The sequence below is a fragment of the Berghia stephanieae genome, chromosome 7, assembly GCF_034508935.2.
Source record: "Berghia stephanieae isolate SIO BIC M18660-M18661 chromosome 7, UCSD_Bste_1.3, whole genome shotgun sequence".
Classification (NCBI taxonomy): domain Eukaryota; kingdom Metazoa; phylum Mollusca; class Gastropoda; order Nudibranchia; family Aeolidiidae; genus Berghia; species Berghia stephanieae.
Window position 1 is genome coordinate 63,500,246 of NC_088366.1, and position 22,500 is coordinate 63,522,745.

At 36.4% G+C, this 22,500-nt stretch overlaps 1 protein-coding gene across 2 annotated transcripts in view; it reads right to left on the reverse strand.

Moving 5' to 3' along the window:
• Window positions 1-7,074: 7,074 nt before the first annotated feature.
• LOC144977636 (targeting protein for Xklp2-like) overlaps window positions 7,075-22,500 on the reverse strand; it is a 29,758-nt gene continuing 14,332 nt past the window's right edge. Inside the window, exons 8-13 of one of the 2 annotated variants that reach the window (XM_078923047.1) lie at window positions 21,361-21,462; window positions 20,753-20,938; window positions 16,953-17,099; window positions 15,632-15,746; window positions 12,945-13,137; window positions 7,075-11,872 (exon numbers count right to left, since the gene is read on the reverse strand). In XM_078923047.1, coding sequence (XP_078779173.1) covers window positions 11,764-11,872; window positions 12,945-13,137; window positions 15,632-15,746; window positions 16,953-17,099; window positions 20,753-20,938; window positions 21,361-21,462 — 852 coding nt within the window. In that variant the 3' untranslated portion in view covers window positions 7,075-11,763. The remainder of the gene's footprint in view (window positions 11,873-12,944; window positions 13,138-15,631; window positions 15,747-16,952; window positions 17,100-20,752; window positions 20,939-21,360; window positions 21,463-22,500) is intronic. The other variant, XM_078923048.1, reaches the window with a different exon arrangement.

Consider the following 22,500-nt stretch of genomic DNA (forward strand, 5'->3'; position numbering starts at 1 on the left):
GACGTCATCTTCGAACTATCTATATTAAATTCCCATGTGCTCGAGGTCATTGCTCACATTGTAAAATGTGCTCAAAGTGACCCACATAGTGAACAGTGTTCACAGCTTTTTAAATATCTAACATCACGATTGGTCATTTTGTTCAGCTTGACACCGAGGTATATTTATAACTTTTGTAAACAAAGCAGCGTGTTTATATTTATTAAGAAATATCCAATTGTTGTACAGAAACAAATCATGTGATCGATGACTCGATTGGACGAAAACATGAATATAGATCGCTCCCATTTAGTAAGAACCAACAGGCTGTCTAGAACCAACAACAAAAAAGGAGCTAGATACCCTTTTGAATGCCAGCCTCAACCCAAGGGTCTCTCCAGTTGGTCCCAGGTCTTTTGCAGCAGAGCCATCAGCTTCTATTATTAATTTATGTCTTCGGGTGACGTCATACACAAACGATTTTTACAGTGGCAATGTTCCAAATTGATATCCTTAGTAGTAGTAGTAGTAGTAGTAGTAGTGGTAGTAGTAGTAGTAGTAGTAGTGGTAGTAGTAGTAGTAGTAGTGGTAGTAGTAGTAGTAGTGGTAGTAGTAGTAGTAGTAGTAGTAGTAGTAGTAGTAGAATTGTAGTAGTAGTAGTAGTAGTAGTAGTAACATGATATGAAGTGAGTAGAAAAGTGCCAGAAGACAATAGAGAATAAAAATTTTTCGCGGCGGTGGTGGGGTTTGAACCTGCGACCTTATTGGTACGACAACTCCGCCTGGCAGGTGAGAGCGTGGCTCTACCGTGTGAGCTATCCACGAACACAAAAATATTCGTTTCAAACCCAAGTCATTTCTAGATCCCTCTCTCACCCACTTCTGGGACCGCTGATTCGTTCGCCCACCACCATCGCGAAGTATTTTGACCAGCAGTTAAGCTTAATAGCCAATATTCTCAACACAAACATATAACATAGAAACGATTGAGACATTGAGTATGCTCCGGTGTATGGGGTGAATTTTTAATTCAGAAAAGTGAGTGGAGCAGGCACTTATGTTGGTAACAACATGATATGAAGTGAGTAGAAAAGTGCCAGAAGACAATAGAGAATAAAAATTTTTCGCGGCGGTGGTGGGGTTTGAACCTGCGACCTTATTGGTACGACAACTCCGCCTGGCAGGTGAGAGCGTGGCTCTACCGTGTGAGCTATCCACGAACACAAAAATATTCGTTTCAAACCCAAGTCATTTCTAGATCCCTCTCTCACCCACTTCTGGGACCGCTGATTCGTTCGCCCACCACCATCGCGAAGTATTTTGACCAGCAGTTAAGCTTAATAGCCAATATTCTCAACACAAACATATAACATAGAAACGATTGAGACATTGAGTATGCTCCGGTGTATGGGGTGAATTTTTAATTCAGAAAAGTGAGTGGAGCAGGCACTTATGTTGGTAACAACATGATATGAAGTGAGTAGAAAAGTGCCAGAAGACAATAGAGAATAAAAAATTTTTACTAGTAGTAGTACTAGTATTAGTAGTAGTAGTAGTAGTAGTAGTAGTAGTAGTAGTAGTAGTAGTAGTAGTAGTAGTAGTAGTAGTAGTAGTAGTAATAGTAGTGGTAGAATTGGAGTAGTAGTAGTAGTAGTAGTAGTAGTAGTAGTAGTAGTAGTAGTAGTAGTAGTAATAGTAGTAGTAGTAGTAGAGGTAGTAGTAGTAGCAGCAGTAGTAGTAGTAGTCGCCCAGCAAACGGCGGCCATCGTGGTTCTAAACAAAGAAAATCGGTACTTTTTATTCTTCATGCTGGCTAGAACTTTTCATATGTCTTGTGATCGGAATGTGTAAAAGTCAAAACATGATCATAATATTTATAATGTTTTTCTCCTCTGGATACACTTTTATGCTCGTCGGAGAAATATTTCATAGGGCGTCCGCCATTGTTCCGATAGTTTAGAGCCAGTTACTAAGTTACCATGCGTCAATACGAGGGAAGTGACGTCATGACTGTTGAAGCGTATTGATATCCTTAGATTGACATGTTAAATAAAATAGACTTTCGAGAATCATGTCGGACAAAGCCAAAATAAATCACGATTTATGTCACAATTACCATGTTCTACTGATGACGTCATAACTCAGCTACCAAAGGACGCATGCGCAGTGTTAAAACTTATATCAGTCAAAACTTGAATACATTCTACACATGTGGCAAAAAAACAACCCGTTTGTTTGTATTTGTTTTTAATGGTTTTACGGCACTTGCAACACATTTAGGGCACATTAGCGCCAGTAAAAAGGAAGAAAATGATATAGTAAAAAGTTCTAGAATGACAATTAAAGTACCCAAGAAATGGTAAGACAAAGGGGAATTGGTTCAAATAGGAAACAGATGTAGATTCCAAGAGCACAACATCAGTGTACTTAGTTTGAAATCACCTAAAAGTCTCACCCAGATACCAGTACAAGTCCCCACTAAGAGGAATACACTCAAATGCTTACATGATACATTAAAATAACAAATATTAACAATAAATAACAGAGAGATGATTTACAAGGAAAACAATATCATCTCCCAAAACAATAACTATACATCTGACTGGTTCCCTCCCAGCCAAGCACCACAGCCAGGGCCAAGGCAAAACTTAGTAATCTCATTCCAAGACAAAGACAGAAAGCATGTTGGAAAACAGACATAAGGGGATAGATGACACAGTATGTACCTCCCTGCCCACTATGGGAGCTAAGGAACCCCATCCAGAAAAAACCCTTTGATGAAATCATAATCTTACACAGCTCTCGAGTTATCGAATCCTGAAATGTTTCAGTAATAATAAATGGCATTTATATAGCGCTTTACCCCGTTGTCACAGGCTCTAAGCGCTTTACAGTGATATAAAACAAAACATATTACAGTGAGACAAGTGTGAAGGAAACGTGATACGAATTCAATTTAACAACAACAAAATATGAAAATAATATTGCAACATTATGACGTAAAAAGATAAAACCTTAAGCGAGATTTGAACGTTGTCAACGAATCCGAGCATCTCACGTGTGACGGGAGAGAGTTCCAAAAATGGGGGGCCGAAAATTGAGAAGACTGTTCACCTATTTCACGCAATGGCTTAGGTTTGACAAGGATTGATTGGTCACTGCTTGACCTCAAGTTTTCTATTGGGGACATATATGTTTAGAATGTCTTTAATATAGGAGGGACTGCTCGTGCTCAGGGATTTGTAGACAACAGTACAAATCTTATAGGCAACTCTTTTTTCAACGGGAAGCCAATGTAACTCACGGAGAAGAAGAGTTGCTGACGGGTATTTTTTTTTTGTTATTGCGTACAATGAGCCTGGCTGCGTTATTTTGAGCATTATAATAATAATGAAATTTATTTATATTGCGCCCACTCCTCTATACAATAAAGCTCTAGGCGCATAACAATAACTTCAATCCATTCAAATCTCTCTCTCTCTCTCTCTCTCTCTCTCTAACTCTATCTATCTATCTATCTCACTCCCAGTCTCTCTCGCTCTCTCTCTCTCTCTCTCTCTCTCTCTCTCTCTCTCTCTCTCTCTCACACACACACACACACACACACACACACACAAACCTTCCACCATCCAACTATTTAACATATTTTAAAAATAAAGTAATAGTAAAGAACTTTTAAAAAAGATGTGTATTCTTTACGGTAATAAAAGAAAACACACTGCATTATATTTGCTGATACACATAACACGGTAATTAAAGTCTCAAGTCGTGGATTGTGTTTTCTAGGCTACTGTCGACTGGATAAGAAGAAGGAAATAAATACTTCACATTTTGGAAAACGTATAATATTATAAAACCCACACTAAGTTCACTGAAAGCAGTTGTAAAGAAACTCAACAGAGCGTTAATCACGTTCATCCACACACATTCGCTAGTAACCCACATAATAAACGTGAGAACAATAATAAATTATTGTCTTGTGTTTTGTTAATGTTATCAGTAATATCAGCCTCTTCTTATCTAATTGGGCAGAAGGGAAACTAATACGACATATTATGTCACAAGGAAGTGTAAACTGCTAAGGTTTTCCATGGCCTTAATGTTGTTGATGGCAATGACGATGATGATGATGATGATGATGATGGTGGTGGTGACGATGATGATGGTGACGACGATGATGATGATGATGATGATGGTGGTGGTGACGATGATGATGGTGACGACGATGATGATGATGATGATGATGGTGACGACGATGATGATGATGATGATGATGGATGATGATGATGACGATGATAATAATATTAAAACTACTAGTAGTAGTAGTAATAGTAGTAGTAGTGGTAGTAGTAGTAGTAGTAGTAGTAGTAGTAGTAGTAGCAGTAGTAGTAGTAGTAGTAGTAGTAGTAGTAGTAGTAGTAGTAGTAGTAGTAGCAGTAGTAGTAGTAGTAGTAGTAGTAGTAGTAGTAGTAGCAGTAGTAGCAGTAGTAGCAGTAGTAGTAGTAGTAGTAGTAGTAGTAGTAGTAGTAGTAGTAGTAGTAGTAGTAGTAGTAGTAGTAGTAGTAGTAGTAGTAGTAGCAGTAGTAGTAGTAGTAGTAGTAGTAGTAGTAGTAACATTTTGTAACAATCACGGTTATTTTGTATGTGAAGCAAGTACTCTATAGTCTGAGATATCGGGTCTTTAAAAGGCCAATATTTTTTCCTCGATAACGTTGAGTTTAAAAAAGGAATTGATTAGCGAGACCTGTACACGGCCTCCCGAATGCTGTCAGTCTGGAGCCCCCCTGACTGCGTAATGGAAGAGAGAGAAAGAGATAAATAGAGAGAGAGAGAGAGATAGAGAGAGAGATAGAGAGAGAGAGAGAGAGAGAGAGAGAGAGAGAGAGAGAGAGAGAGAGAGAGAGAGAGAGAGAGAGAGGATGCGTTTCAATTGAATAGTGTAGTTTTGAAATCCTGGCACATCCAGCGTATTTAGGTCCCACCTAGATTCTCGCAAGCTCTGCAATACAAACCGGAGCTTGTTTGTTTTTAAGGGTTTTTTAAAACACATTTTATATTTTGGTTTTTAAGGGTTTTACGGCGATTGCAACACATTTAGGTTTTATCAGCGCCAGTAAAAAGGAAGAAAATGGGATGGTAAACAGTTCTAGAATTACAATTAAAGCACCCAAGAGAAAGTAAGACATAAGGGAACTGGGAACAAATAGGAATCCGATGTAGATTCCAAGAGCATACCACCAATGTACTTAGTTTGAGATCACCTCTAAGTCTCATCCGGACACAAGCACAAAATCCAACAAAGAGGAATACACTCAAATGCTTACATTATACATTCAAAATAATAAATATAATAATACATAAAAGAGAGATGATTTACAAGGAAAAAAATATCGTCTCCCAAAACAATAACTGCATTTGACTGTTTCACTCCCAGCTAGGACTTCAGCCAGGGCCAGGACAAAACCAAGTAATCTCATTCTAAGACAATGACAGAAAGCATGTTGGAAAACAGCTATAAGGGGATAGAAGACATAGTAAGTGCCTCCCTGCCCACTATTGGAGGTAAGGAACCCCACCCAGTCAAATTGTATGATTTAGTGGCGAAAGCCTAAGATTGAATAAACTGAAACTTTCTATCAATGAGCTATGTATGCGTGTGTGTGTGTGTGGTTTGTGTGTGCGAGCGCGCGAGTGTCTCTTTGTGTGGCGTGGACAGGACAGGCAAGTATGGGAGCGTTCACATATTACGTCATCAGCTAGGGGGGGAGGGGGGGTCTACCAAATGTTGACATGGGGGAGGGGGGGGGGGGGGTCAGACCCAAGATGATGTCATCAAAACAAGCAAATTAGGCCTATTTTATTAAATGCAAGAGCTTCAAGAAGCAACAAGACTGTTGATGTTGATCTGGAAAAAAAGAACTTTGAAGCTGCTGGAAAAATATTAGCCAATATTTGGTCCGAGTCGATACTAGATGGATACCCAGTAGTTGGAAAATTCATCCCTCCACCTGAAAATCCAAGACCCAAACTTCAATTTCAAGAAACAGATGATTGGAAGATAAAACACATTCGTCAATCCCAATATCTGCTGCAAATAGTGAAATGCAGTGACAACTCATGCTGCAAACCTTGGTGTACTAACTATTCGTCTTTTTTTTCCAGAGCGTTTTCTGCCACCACCTGTACCACTTGCTTCATGTGATGATGGTTTGGAGATAGGCAATAATGGAAGATTTGGAAGCCTATTTCAAAGTTTGTTCCTTTCAAAACAGCTAAAGATAAATTGCTATGATGAGTATTGCCATCTCTCAAGAAACAAGATGGGAAAGGGGTATCACTTCTCAAAAGGCGAACTTGCCCTAAACGTTCATTGTATCACTCCTCGATCACAGCAATGAAAGACCATTCACGAAAATGCGGCATACAAGAAGAACAGCAAATGGGAGAAAGTGATGACGATGAAGATGAAATTGATGATACTATTTATAGTACATTGCCAGAGGTCCAAGGCAGAAACATTTTTGAATCAATTAATTTTATGATTGGAAATTAAAACAGAAATTCATTCCACTAAAAGACTAATATGCTATAAAATAATTTGCCTCCTATACTATTTTAAATTACACTTTCTGAAATTTTTTAAATAGCACCTGCACCAAGTAGCCTAATTTAAATAATGTTTGTTAGATTTTATCTTTGCAAATTTAAATTTTATGTCCCCATTGTATCGTAAAATATAAATTATCAACAGTTTCTGAAATTAATAAAATGTCTGAATGTGTTTTATCAAACGTTGATAATCAATGTCTATGGTTTGAAAAATGAATAATAAATATTGTGAAATTAAAGTTATCTTTTAGTTTTTATTAAATTAGATGACGTCATCATCTGTTTGGGGGGGGGGGGGGGGGTCAGGTCAATGATGACAAGTGATGACTTGGGGGAGGGGGGGTCTAAAAAGGGCAAATTTTTGATGACGTAATATGTGAACGCTCCCTATTATCACTCAACACTTGAACTTGAAGAAACATCTATACAAAAAAAATAAATTAATAACACACACACACACACAAGAGAATCAAAACAAAATGCATATTACAAGGTACAAATTTATTGAATTATCAAACGGCATCATTGACTATAATATAGACTATATAACAATGGAACAATGCTATCAATACAGTCACAGTACCTACATCATATCTATGTAATTGGAATCGCCCCAAATTGAAGGGAAATTAAAAATAAAAGAAAAGAAAGAGAGAAAGAAAAGGAAAAGACCAAATTAAGAAAAAGAGAAAAAAGAATGAAAGAGAGAAAGAGAAAGAAAAAAAGAAAGGAAAAATAAAATAAAATAAAAAAGAGAGCTCAACCTAAGAACTAATAATAATAATAATAATAATAATAATAATAATAATAATAATAATAATAATAATAATAATAATAATAATGATGACAACTAGACCACGAATAAACAAAAAATATCAGTATATATTGAATGACGTGCTCAGGCTAGATGTTATGGCCCATTTGTAGTTGTAGCTCATATACGTTCAGGACTCACTCATAATTAATATAATATGTATCTCATTTCTTGTAGCCAAAACTAAACTTTTACTACTGTCACTAAACCGTAGTCATTATTATATTATGGATACAATACATAAAAATTATATAATTTTAAAACTATATAAATATGTAGGACTTTAAATATAAATACAAAAATTTGCAAGATCGACAACACACATCCTGATTAAAGTTACAGTCCAAGATAGTCATTGTCATTGCCAGTGCTGTTGTCTTACCTCAGCCAAAGTTGATTTCTTTCAAGTCCACAAGTCAAAAAAAAAGAATTTTTTTTAGCTGCAAAGTTGGAATTTCTTAAGAATCTAAACTCCACCTCGCCATTGACTTTTGTGAAAGTCCAACTAGCTAATCTATTCTTATTCAAATCAAATTCTTCTAAAACTAAAACTTTATAATATATAAATTCACTATTCCTGAGACAAATATCCATTATTCAATATCAAACCTGATCTTTAAAAAATGTTTTCACCCCAAATCTCACTTGGGTTGAACAACATACAACTAAGAATTAGATATTTTGTAAAAATTAGTGTATTTTTTAAAAAATCATTAATTCTAAAAATAAAAAAAATATATAAAAAATTGACCTGGTAACGAATATTCTGTTTTCATCCAGTACAATCATGGAGCTGAATTAACAATCACTGTAGTTTCAGTGAACTCTAGTGAATCGAACTTGAATTAAGAATCTCCAATACATTTAGTTTTAAAAATTTGATGCAAGTGATAAATTATGGAATATATATGATCATTTGTTATTTCTTCAACCATACGAACCATATTTTTCTTGTATTAACAATCTGATTCACATGTCAACATTTGACACAAAAAGGCAAAGATGTCATTAATTTAGCAAAAATTACAGAAAGATGTAGTTTTCGTTAGTTTCTCTGAATTGAATAATGATCAATAATAATCTAAAATTTACAAGGAAATAAATATCATCTTCCAAAACTAACTATACATTTGACTGTTTCCCTCTCAGCCAGGACAAAACCAAGAGTACGGTGAGAGAATGTGAGTAATGAGCCTTTTCCAAGGACTCAACTATGCCGCGCCAAGCAAGGACAAACCCAGAAACTTCCTATCCAAAAGTGCGTGTCGTACCACAAGACCACAGAGTCCAATGTAACAAATTTTTAAAAAACTGTCATTCCTTTACATCTCATTGGAAAGCGAGAATAAAAATTGTACACAAATATCATATATACTGTGACAAATTGCCATTATTTTGAGGACAATGATTGTTTTGTTTTTAAGGGTTTTACGGCGCTTGCAACACATCGAGGTCATATCAGCGCCAGTAAAAAGGAAGAAAATGGGATAGTAAAAAGTTCTAGATTACAATTAAAGCACAAAAGAAAAGGTGAGACAAAGGGGAATTGGTTCAAATAGGGAACAGATGTAGATTCCAAGAACACACCGTCAAAGTACTTAGTTTGAGATCACCTAAAAGTCTCATCCAGACACAAGCACAGGTCCCAACTAAGAGGAATACACTCAAATGTTTAAAAATCATATAATACAATATGTAAACAAAACATAATACAATGCATAACAGACAGATGATTTACAAGGTAAAAAATATCATCTCCCAAAATTATAACTATACATTCAACTGTTTCCCTCCCAGCCAATTGTTTTTGTTTTTAAGGGTTTTACGGCGCTTGCAACACATTAAGGTCATATCAGCGCCAGTAAAAAGGAAGAAAATGGGATAGTAAAAGGTTCTAGAATTACAATTAAAGCACCCAAGAAAAAGTAAGACAAAGGGGAACTAGGAACAAATAGGGATCAGATGTAGATTCCAAGAGCTTACCACCAATGTACTTAGTTTGAGATCACCTATAAGTCTCATCTGGACACAAGCACAAAATCCAACAAAGAGGAACACACTCAAATGCTTACACTATACATTAAAAATGACAAATATAATAATACATAACAGAGAGATGATTTACAAGGAAAAAAATATCATCTCCCAAAACAATAACTATGCATTTGACTGTTTCCCTCCCAGCCAGGACTCCAACCAGGGCCAGGACAAAACCAAGTAACCTCATTCCAAGACAAGGACAGAAAGCATGTTGGAAAAATGATATAAGGGGATAGAAGACACAGTGTGTACCTCCCTGCCCACTATGGGAGGTCAGGATCCCCACCCAGCTCCCAGCCAAGGAACTCCGGCCAGGGTCAGGACAAAACTAAGTAATCTCATTCCAAGACAACGACAGGAAACAATTGGAAAAAGGGTATGGGGGGATAGAAGACACAGCATGTACCTCCCTGCCCACTATGGGAGGTCAGGATCCCCACCCAGTGAGGACAATGAAGACATATTATTATTAATTTTTTTTTTTTAAAGGCTTCATTTCTGCATTTTTGTTTGATTCAAGTAGAAATGACATTTTTTTTTTAAAAGTTCGATGGCACTTTCTACATATTTAAGCCATATGATGTTAAAAAACAACACACGTCTGCTTAACTCAGATATGATCTTAACCTTTTAGTTAACATAAATTTTGGACAAAAATAAATATAATTCTTTGATTCTTTTATATTACTAATCAGTGCTGATGGTGACAAAAAGAGAAAAAGGAGGAAAAATTCTGAAGTCCTATTTGTTACTGCACTAACCTGATGATTAACTATCATGAATACTCTATTTAAACTTCTGGATGTTAGGACTGGGGAAACTGCACCCGTCTTTTCAACCACACGTCAAGTCTCTCCTCATTGCGCAAAACATTTGATAAGGGAAAATGTAAATTTTTGAAAGGAGGAAATTCCTCCTCTTGACACAAAAATGTAAATTTTTGAAAGGAGGAAATTCCTCCTCTTGACACAAAAAGTCACAGATTTCCACGGATCCAAGGAAAATCATCAGCACTATAATGAAAGCCTTTTATTCAACAATTTACCTTATAAATTGATTAAATAATACAAATCTGTTGGATGAAATCCAAATTTTGACCGGGTAATAAAAGGCAGACCTGATAATCCCTGCCTTATCCAGCCAAAATGCCTTATTACATTTTGGCCAGAAACTGTTACTCCTTATATATCCGTCAATTAAAATGAATAACAACTTCATTTTACTCCCTACATCGATCAATCAAAATGACTTTGAACTTTCACAGAAGTCTAAGCTTTAAAACATTTTTTTGACAGGATGAGAACATTTAACCCTCTCCTTACCAACTGCAGGAAAATCGTCACATTTTTGTTACGATACAATGAACATTCATTATTCAGATTTTTATTTTGTACATCAAAAAAATTTGGAAGAAAAATCTTGTAGTTTACGAAAAAAAATAATGTTGGTTTGTGGAACAAAAAATTATGTTTGGCATACTTTTAGGTATGAGTTTTAAAAAATCAATCTTAGTTTAGTGTTAGGAATGGATGACATTTTGTGGGAAATACTGAAAAGGGCTGGTAAGGAGAGAGTTAAATCATCTGATATGGCAAGTAAAAATTATTTCCAGCCAAAACATATTATGAAGGCATTTATTTATCAGTTCAAGTAACTCACTCAAACCTAACACCGACTATATCCGTAGTTTACCCGGGTTACTTTTACCCATGCCTATTTATTACATTCTTCTGTGACATACAATAGGCGTAGTATCAAAGCTAACGTTTTTAGTTTTTGCATGTTACTGATAGTTGAATAAAACTATCTATGTACTTACATGCTCATTTTTAATACATTTTTCCCCATTTTCAAAAGTAGCAAAAATCTCTAGGATTGAGTGAGTTAGCCAGACATTCACAATATATCGATAACAATAACATCAATCCACGATAAAAAAAATAAACATTTTTAAAAACTGTCAGGAGCAGTAAAAGTAGTAATAGCAGACCTACCTTTGAACAATTCGTAGTTTTTATGGAGAAAATAATACTAGTCATTAAATTTACCTTTGCAAGTAACCAATTCACCCTCAGAAAGATTTAAAAAACGTTTCTAAGTCTTTACACTGTGTCATTACGTGTTATATTTTCATTTTCGGGGCATGATAATTTATTCAATGTGAGTAGCTTATTCTGCTCTGCAGATGGATGGAGCCAAAATTTGTAGTTTTACGAATTATTCATAGAAAGTAGGCAGGTCTGTAATTGTCATTGTCATATATTAGCAGTAGTAGTAGTAGTAGTAGTAGTAGAGTGAATAGTGACACAATGTGTCATTCATTAATCATCACTCTGGTGTCGTGCTGACCTCAGTCTGTTCGTCTTCAGACACGGGGATTGAGCCACTGTCAGGGGTTTATCACTGGGTTGCGGCGTCACTAGCTTATATCTGGAGGGAAGAGAGAAACAAGAAGAGAAAAAAAAAAAACATGCTAAAAAAAGATTCTTTTTAAAATTACTTCCGACATCAATACAAGGTATAAATGGAAATTAGCTTTTTAAAAATTTAGCTTTTATATAACGCAATATCCACTAAACGTGCTCAAAGCGCTTTACTAAAGGGATCCCTGGCAAACAGCAACACTTAACATGTAGGACGGGACATGACGCCTGTTAGGCGATATTATAATTTTTTCGGACAGAGACAACGCTGTTAAAACGGCCAGGTACTCATTTTACACCTGAGTACCGTGAGAGAATGGGAGTAAAGAGCCTTTTCCAAGGACTCGAACTAGCGCCAAGCGAGGCTCGAACCCAGGAACTGCCTTTCCGAAAGCGAGTGCCATACCACAAGACCACAAAGCCGCACAATGCACAAATCGTGGTTGGTGAAATTCACAAGATTAACTCTCACTATTTAATCAGACATCTAATATGTCCTCCAGATTAAAAAGGCCTGCGGAGCCGGACTGTAACTCAGTTTGTATAAAGTTAAACGGATGATCCTGTTTCCCATAGGACAGGACGCAAGATGATTGCAAGGTACTCTACACCAGATCTGACAGATTGAGCTACCTGATCACTGTCAAGGGGCCAGAAAAAAAAAACCCTCACTAAAGCATTCCTTTATCTGTCATTTGACTCCATAACCAACTTAATAATAATAATAATAATAATAATAATAGTAATGATAATAATAATAATAAATAACAATAATAATAATAATAATAACAATAATAACAATAATAAATAATAATAATAATAATAATAATAATAATAATAATAATAATAATAATAATAATAATAATAATAATAATAATAATAACTTTAATAATCATTTTTCACTACATATTCCATCTGAATTTTTTCACAGCTCTTTAATTACACTAACTTTATATTGATGATTTTTTTTTGGTGTCGATTGTTACAAAAACAATTTCTCTGCACAGCCTCATATACCGATCAAATCTGTGTAAGGCAGCAGATCTGAAAATACAGCTATTCGAACTATGTAACCGTACTTTTTGATAGTAGTGGCCTTGGGGACCATTTCCTGTCTCAGCTGTGCAACAACCTCCTTCTCCTCTTTCACCTTTCGGTCTTCTCGCTGACGTTTCAAAGCCTCCACCTCTGCTTCGTGTGCCTTGAGTTGCTGGTTGAAGAATTCCCTCTTGACAGCACGCTGGTCTGTGTTCAGGGTGAAGCTGCTCATCTCTGGAGATTGTGCATAAATTTTTATACCGTTTAGTTTAGCATCTTGAAAAATAACAAATTATAGTTGTACTTCCTTTTTTTTTCTTCTAATTACTTTTAATTTATGAAATAATGCACCTGTTTTATAGACGCACAACAGCCAATTTTTCAAAGAGCTAAACAACAGGACAACCTAACGCGCTCATCTGTCATGACCAGAAAATGGCAGTATGTTTGGATACTCTCTATTTGATTGTTCCTTGTTTAAATTACTAGCTAAAATAAATAAAAAAATAAAATCAAATCAAAAATAAAAACTCAAAACCCTGGGACATGCCAGGGTCATTTCCTTGCATAGAAACAGTAAAAATTTTTCTTAAAATATTATTTTTCTTCTCAATATTGCCAAATCCGGACACTTGACTCCCGATTTATTGTGACAGTTGGCTGCTTGGTAAAGGCATTACAGTACAGGGAAGCACCATAATTTTTCTTTCTCTTTTGGATATTCAACAAATGCTATTCCTGCTGTGACAACAGGGTGGTATGATATGACGGTGGTCATTTAAAGCATTATCTTTATCATCATTAAAAATTCACCCCATATACCGGAGCATACTCAATGTCTCACTTGTTTCTATGTTATATGTTTGTGTTGAGAATATTGGCTATTAAGCTTAACTGCTGGCTAAATACTTCGCATTGGTTGTGTGTGTGTTGGACCCGCAGTCTCCAGTAGTCGGTGAGAGAAGGCTCTAGTATGAATGAACTGAGTTTGAAACAAATTTTTTTTGGGTTCGTGGATAGCTCATACGGTAGAGTCATGCTCTCACCGGCCAGGCGGAGTTGTCGTACCAATAAGGTCGCGGGTTCAAACCCCATCACCGCCGCGAAAAAATGTTTATTCTCTATTGTCTTCTGGCACTTTTCTCCTCATTTCATCTCTTGTTATCTTTATCATCAGTATTTTTGACATTACCAGGGTTGCTTGCCAATTCAGGAGGCAAAAATTTACTGAACTTTTAGGCAAAACACATCAACCGACTCCTTTCTGAGCACTGAAGTCCAGTAAAAAAAAAAAAAAGGACAATAGAACTGACTTTGATTCCATTCACAACGTGATTGGAAAATATACTGAGGTGTTTTAACATACTGAATTCCGTAAATATACTGAAAATTGGCAGCCTTGCATTGCAACCATCAATCTTGATGAAGGGCTATATTTTGATTTCAGTTTAGTCGTAGAACTAATTCAGATTCAGTGCATAAGGAAAGGACGACTTCATACATAACACAGATGAACGTTTAGACTAAGTTGGAGGATTAACTCTAGTACCGCATTGGGGTCAACCGGAAATAACGACCGGTTCCCAGTACTTGCCTAGCCGGTCTGAATGACGTAGCTAACATATAGCGTCACTCGGGTTTGATCGCGTCATTTCATACGTCAATAACAAGCTTCATACTCAACCCAAACAGCTTAAATAAACTGTTTGCTGATTGGCTGAAACTAATAATATCAACCAATCAAACTTCGGCTTTTATTTCATAAAGAACACAATGGAATTTTTACTGAATCAAGGTCTGGTCTGTGTTACGTTCTACAACTGATGCGCGTGTGACTTGGAAAAGGTGTGTTACATTCAAACAACCGCCGCGGTATTGGGGTCGGAATGGTGCGTTACGTTTATACAGCGGTCGAGGATCAGGGGTTAAGAGTTCAGTGCCAGCAACACTCATGGGTCATCGGTTCGGAAGAATTAGGACTATCCCTGTATCCAAACTAGGGCCACCCAAAGTCTCAAACAGACCACAGCATGCGAGGTGATTTACGAGGAGGAAAATATCTCTCACAGAAAAAAAGACACTCTCAATTGACTATTTCTCTCAGAAAAGTCTCCAGGTGGCCAATTCCCAATTATTTTCCAGGACAAGGGCAGAAAGCTAGAAAGAAAGAGAAAAGGATAAGGAGGGCATACCTGCCTACTTGAAAATTTCAAATTCAGTAAGAAATACAAAATTCATCAGTAATTAATGGTCAAATTTCAGTAATACTAAAGCAAACAAAAATAATGATAGATACACCATTTTATATAATATGTAAAATAAACTTACCATGTTATATAGGCCTACTATTGCTAATGACCCCACCGATAATAACATGCTTATTGATTACCTACTTTCGACACTGCACTGTGTCTACCGATGAGGGTAAAGTTTCCGTGTCGAGTCGATGACGTCACTCGTCGCCAGCCAACGAGGCATTGGGATTTTTTATTGTAGCATGCAGTAAATAAGGAAGAATAAAAATTTCATTTTTTTAATTTAACGTTGCGACCATTTGTATCAGTAATATTTCTTCTATTTCCGTAAGTCTGTAATTGCCCTTAAACTTCCGTAACAATTACGGGCAGTCCGTAATAATAGGCAGGTATGGGAGGGAGGAGAGGGTGGAAGAGCCTACTTCCGAGTTCCCATAAGCCACCTGCAAACTAGGACTGTATTTTCTACGTACCTGTCAGGGGCCTGCTGGACTTTTCAGGGACAAACGGGGTCTTGAATACAGCTTTGTTAGATGATGCATGGAACTGGGCTTTAGCCCTGGCTTTGGTCTCCTCCTCATCAATCTGCTTTGATTTTTTAAAATCATTATATACAGACAATTATTAGCAATTGAAATCAATTGGTTTTTGGGTGTTTTTTTATTGGTCTTAGTTCTTTTTTGAGGGGTGGGGGGGGGGGGGGGGGGGGGGGGGTGGTGTATATGTTCTTTTCTTTTCCATGTTTTATCAACACCAAAACGTGACATTATAGTTTTTTAGAATAGTTTGTTTTTAAGGGTTTTACGGCGCTTGCAACACATTAAGGTCCTATCAGTGCCAGTAAAAAGGAAGAAAATGGGATAGTCAAAAGTTCTAGAAGTACAATTAAAGCACCCAAGAAAAGGTAAGACAAAGGGGATTTTGTTCAAATAGGAAACAGGAATATGTTCTTTTCTTTTCCATGTTTTATCAACACCAAAACGTGACATTATAGTATATAAAAATCATATATAATATTTAAACAATACAATACAGTGCATAACAGGGAAAAAATATCATCTCCCAAAACTCTAACTATACACTTGACTGTTTCCCTCCCAGCTATGGTATCCAGCTAGAGCCATGACAAAACCAAGTAATCTCATTCCAAGACAAAGACAGAAAGCATGTTGGAACACAGACATAGGGGGATAGAAGACACAGTATGTACCTCCCTGCCCGCTATGGGAGGTCAGGAACCCTGCCCAGTTTTAGAATAGTAATCCTGAAGCATCAGCATCGTGTTTTTCACCATATTCCTTTCTAAACAAGACATTATATTATGTTGATTTTTCCATCCCGTGAGCCAGCTTTCTGATGGGGAGAAAGATGCGCCTTGTGTATCAACAGGGTATATTCCAAGGGAAGACTGGAATAACCCAGGCGTACCTTTTGGGTACAAAGCAAAGATCGTACCACTGAGCCACGCTGTCCCATTTCATATTTTGATCCAGTAAAATGCAATGCATATTTTTTTTCCACAGTTTCAAAAAAAAATTAATATTTTCATTTCATAAGGCCTGATACAATGCCTAATTTAACGATAGATCCAGTGAATTTTTCTTCAGTTCTCTGACATTATGGACTGCACTGACCAAACCATAAGCAGAAACAGGATGCAATTAGTTCAAAAAATTCTTCAACATAATCTCCCTATGCAAAGAGCACAATCTTTCTCTACAGCCCCTGAGTTACGCATTGATACGAAATTCCCTCCAGATAAAATCAATGCACATAAAATGCAAACCAAATAACCTTCGACTTCCATTCCTCTTGATATTTCTTGCCTCTCTCATCCACAGTCAGGTGAAATGGTTCTATCGATGTCACAGGCTTCGTCTTTCTTGGAGGAAGCTGATCCGGGGAGTCACTAGGAAGAAGGCTTGCGTGGAACTCTCTAGCCTGGAGAAAAACAAAACAGACAATGTAATTACATAGTCAGACATGCCAAATTGAAAACTTCAAATTTAGTAATTTTTATTAATTTGAAAAGGAAAATCGTAATTTCTGAAATTGTGTATGAACAACCACAATATTATTATTATTATTATTATTATTATAGTAGTAGTAGTAGTAGTTCTTCTCATCGTTATTATTATTATAACAGTAGTAGTAGTAGTTGTTCTTCTTATCATTCTTATTATTATTATTATTATTATTATTATTATTATTATTATTATTATTATTATTATTATTATTATTATTATTATTAAGTATTACTAAGAATTAAAAATTCGTAATTTTCCATAAAATTTAGTATTTGGCCATGAAATTTGTCTAAAATTCGTAAAATTACGAAAAATTCGTAGGATTCGGCAAGTATGCATTGTAGCCAACTTTTCAAAGAGATAAAACGGAACACCCTAAAGCACAATATCATCATCACCCGTAACAGCAGCATGTTTGGACTTTTATGTAATATAATCTATGTGTGCGGCTATGTGGTCTTGTGGTATGACACTCGCTTTTGGATCGGAAGGTCCTGGATTCGAGCCTCGATCGGCGCATAGTTGAGTCCTTGGAAAAGGCTCTTTACTGACATTCTCTCACCGTACTCAGGTGTAAAATGAATACCTGGCCGTTAACAGCGTTGTCTTTGTCTGAAAAATTATAATATCACCTAACAGGCGTCATGTCCCATCCTACATGTTACGTGTTGCTGTTGTCCAGGAACCCCTTGTAAAGCACTTTGAGCATTTAGTGGATATTGCGCTATATAAAGCTCCAAAAAATAAATCTTTCTCTTTTCTTTAATTTTTTCTCAGACTACTAAATCGGGATAGCCCTGATTTTATCGGGACAATTGACCACTATGTAATTAAAGGAAAAGAAAAAATGATTCGTGTCTATTGCGGTCCTTGTAGGCCTTTGTTTGTCACAGTCTCTGTAGCACTAGATATTATCTAAAGCTTCCTACCCTTAGGATAGGACGTAATTTCAGTACTATTGTGTGTCTATTGCGGTCCTTGTAGGCCTTTGTTTGTCACAGTCTCTGTAGCACAAGATATTAACTAAAGCTTCCTACCCTTAGGATGTGACATAATTTCAGTACTATTGTGTGTCTATTGCAGTCCTTGCAGGCCTTTGTTTGTCACAGTCTCTGTAGCACTAGATAGTAACTAAAGCTTCCTACCCTTAGGATGGGACGTAATTTCAGTACTATTGTGTGTCTATTGCAGTCCTTTGTTTGTCACTGTCTCTGTAGCATTAGATATTATCTAAAGCTTCCTGCCCTTAGGATGGGACATAATTTCAGTACTATTGTGTCTATTGCAGTCCTTGGTTTGTCACAGTCTCTGTAGCACTAGATAGTAACTCAAGCTTCCTACACTTAGGATGGGACATAATTTCAGTACTATTGTGTGTCTATTGCAGTCCTTGGTTTGTCACAGTCTCTGTAGCATTAGATATTATCTAAAGCTTCCTACACTTAGGATGGGACATAATTTCAGTACTATTGTGTGTCTATTGCAGTCCTTGGTTTGTCACAGTCTCTGTAGCACTAGATAGTAACTAAAGCTTCCTACACTTAGGATGGGACATAATTTCAGTACTATTGTGTGTCTATTGCAGTCCTTGGTTTGTCACAGTCTCTGTAGCACTAGATAGTAACTAAAGCTTCCTACACTTAGGATGGGACGTAATTTCAGTACTATTGTGTGTCTATTGCAGTCCTTGGGTTGTCACAGTCTCTGTAGCACTAGATAGTAACTAAAGCTTCCTACCCTTAGGATAGGACGTAATTTCAGTACTATTGTGTGTCTATTGCAGTCCTTGGTTTGTCACAGTCTCTGTAGCACTAGATAGTAACTAAAGCTTCCTACCCTTAGGATAGGACGTAATTTCAGCACTTCCACCAGATCCACAGACTCAACTACCCAATCAATGCTCAAGAAAAAAACTTTGAATTCATCTGAGACCAATACTGCTTGTGCTTTTACTCAGTGGAATAATATATTGTTGATAGTACGAGAGAAATTAATTTCACACCCACACTTGAATAGATGCAGCATTGAGATATCAAAAATGCTCCAAATTCAAATATTTATTACAATGGACTCCATTTTTAGGATATGGTTTATCAAGATTGAGATAAATGAACCAGATTATGCATTGAATCTTACCACAGGACTGTAAATGCGCATTTTAAAAAAGTCTGAAAATTTTCAGTCATTATGCTCATAACAATTAGTATGTAATATATCAATGCTGATGATGACAAAAAGTGAAAAAGTAGGAAAATGTTGAACAATTGCCTTTAAGCCCCATTTCTACTGCACTAAACCCCACTTTTAGAGCAATTGAGATGATAGACTATCATTGATACTCTAGCTAACTTCTGGAGAGTGGGAAACTGCACCTGTGTGTTCCACCACACATCAACTCACTCATTGCTAGCACATTGTTTCGAGAAAATGGAATTTGTAAAAGGAGGAAATTCCTCCTCTGGACTCCAAAATCGGGATCCGAGGAAAACCATCAGCACTGATATATAGTCTACTGATTTCAGATATGATGTGTAATTGCTTGAAGATAATAAAAATTAACAAATATGTCAATGGCCTTGATATCCAAACTGCAATCAACGTTGTAAGTTTTAAGGCATTTTAAAAACATCCTGAATGGTCATCCATAACAATACAACTTAATTTATGGTCATCTCGGACAGGGAAACCATAACCATAACAACGTCATCAAAAAAAGAGAGAGAAAAAGCGAGACGGCTTCGTACATTGAGTAAATACATGGTTCGTAATTCAATTTTTCAGCATTTCGGGCTGAAATTTGGTCTCCGTTTCAAATAACAAAGATATAAAACAAGCAGCAAATGGAATTCAGATCCATGACCTGTGACCTAGGATGACAAAAAAAGTTTCACAATGAATGACGCGACCATCATTGATAAAACCAATGAGCAGAAATCACTCATTTTCGGATTTTCACGACAGTCAGACTTACATGATCGTGGTTTACAATCTTTTATGAGGCTTTGGAGTTTCCGTGAAAGATAAATAATAAAGGGTCTCAATGTTGACAGTTAAAATATAGATTGAAAACTGAGAATTGTTAAATGTCTGAAATAGCCTATGGGCTGAAAATTTACCAGCCTGCTCCCACCTTGTCAATGTACAATAATACAGACCTGCCATTTTACCGACACAAAAAATCAGGACCAAGGTCTCAAAAATCAGGACACAGAAAAAAAAAATCAGGACGATTGAACGAATGGTGTGCACGAAATAGAAATAAACCACAACACAGGTATCGATGTCTTCTATGAAACAATAACACCTACGAATTCATTCCCATCTGCCCATACTATAAAAAGAAATACTTATGACTGGGCAACATTACCGATATCATTATATCGATACCGTACAATGGGGTGGGGATATGTTATACACATCCCGTTCATACAGTCACCTCATTCTACCAATTTTTTTTCTAACTAAAAAAATTCAGGTCAAAAGAAACATCGGGACGCGAGAGAGAAAAATCAGGAGATCGGGACAGCAGCAAATTTCGCATAAAAATCGTTTATCTTGTTTACTAACCTTCTTTTCTTCTTCTAAGACCTGCTGAATCTTCAGCTCTTTCTTTTTCAGCATGTCCTTACTGTGTTGTTCCACAGCAAAGGGCTTGGTGACCGTATACTTGTGCTCAAGCTGAGGCCTGAATGGAACCCCCATGTGGGGAACAGGTCTGGAAGATGCTTTGGGAGGTTCAGGGGAAGGGATTTCCTGCAAGCACGGAAAGAAATGGGTAGAATCGTCGTGAGTGAACACAGATTTACGTCTTGAATCAAATCAATGCTGCTTAGACAAATGGATGAGATGGGATAGAGAGAGAGAGAGAGAAAGAGAGAGAGAGAGAGAGAGAGAGAGAGAGAAGAGAGAGAGAGATAGAGAGAGGGGGGGGGGAAGAAAGAAAGAGACAGGTAGGTAAGGAGTGGGGAGTGATTAGATAAACAAAAAATCCCAATAGTTTTAATAATGTGTATATAATGGAGGCGAAAGAAGCATTTCTAGTTGAAAAAAAAATATATATATGTATATATATATATATATTTTAATTATTTTGCTGCAGACCACAAATTGGCAATAAACATAAAAGATAAGAATCAATTTTTTCAAAATTTAAAACAAAATTGAAAATTGCAAACCTCTTGAGGCAGACGCCTTTCCCGAGACCTCAATCGATTCTTGAGAGCGAAGGCAGGAGACTGTGCCATTGTCAGGGGTTTTCTATCTGCTGGTTTGATGCCCTGTGAAATAAAGCAGATAACAAAGGTCTTACTGATAATAAATTTAAAAAATTAATTCATATAGTAGCTGGGACTTTATTAAACCTTTCATTTTTTTTTTTACCCTTGATAAAATAAAACGTATCAAGTTATAGCAGTCAAAGTAATACTAAGCCGCTCAGGGTTTAATAAACTCCCAGCGTCTATAGGAATGAATTGTATAGATAGTATGCGCTTGGGTAAGAAGCTCATAACATTGCCATCCGGAAGTATAACGGACCAACACACAAAACTGTGTGTATCCATGAACGTTTATAGTCAGGTTAATACAGTTCAGTGAGCATTACTCAAAAACGCGGATGGCAAAAAACAATAACAAAGACCTGAGTGATGTCATCTTCGAACTATCTATACAAATAGGACGTGTCGAACAATTCTCTGCTGCCAATCTGGGTCTCTAGTAATGTATTTATTATATTTTCATTGTTTTTTTTGTTGTTGGCCGAAGAACGATTTGAGCCCAAACCGTTTCTTGTTGGTATTTTGTTCTTTTTTAAAGCTGTTATATTCATTTTTGTTTATTATTTTTTAAGTACTTAAAAATTTTTTAAAATTTTTTCTAAAAGAGCTTTTGTACAGCGCAATATCCACTAAATGTGCTCAAACAGGGTGTCCAGGGAAATTCAGCCTTAAAATTTCCTACCTAGAAGTGAAATTTCCTACCAGGTATTTTACCAATTCTTGCCATCCCCACAGTCTTCTATATGCTTAAAAAAGACAATCCTACTTAAAATAGGTTTTAACTCAACACAATCCATATTTTAAAGTAAGAGCAAAGGTGAAAATGACCGGTCAAAAAAGGAGGAAATTTCTCAGAGCACAGATCATGACCCATCCATGCGACTATAATCTATAAATTTGAATTTCATTAAAATTTACTGAGATGCAACCCAAAATGTGTCTCGCAGCAATTTTTGACAACATTCGGAGGAATTTCAAAAGTTTAAAAACTGATAGCAACATATAAAATCTTATCTACTTAGAGAATGGTACCATGTG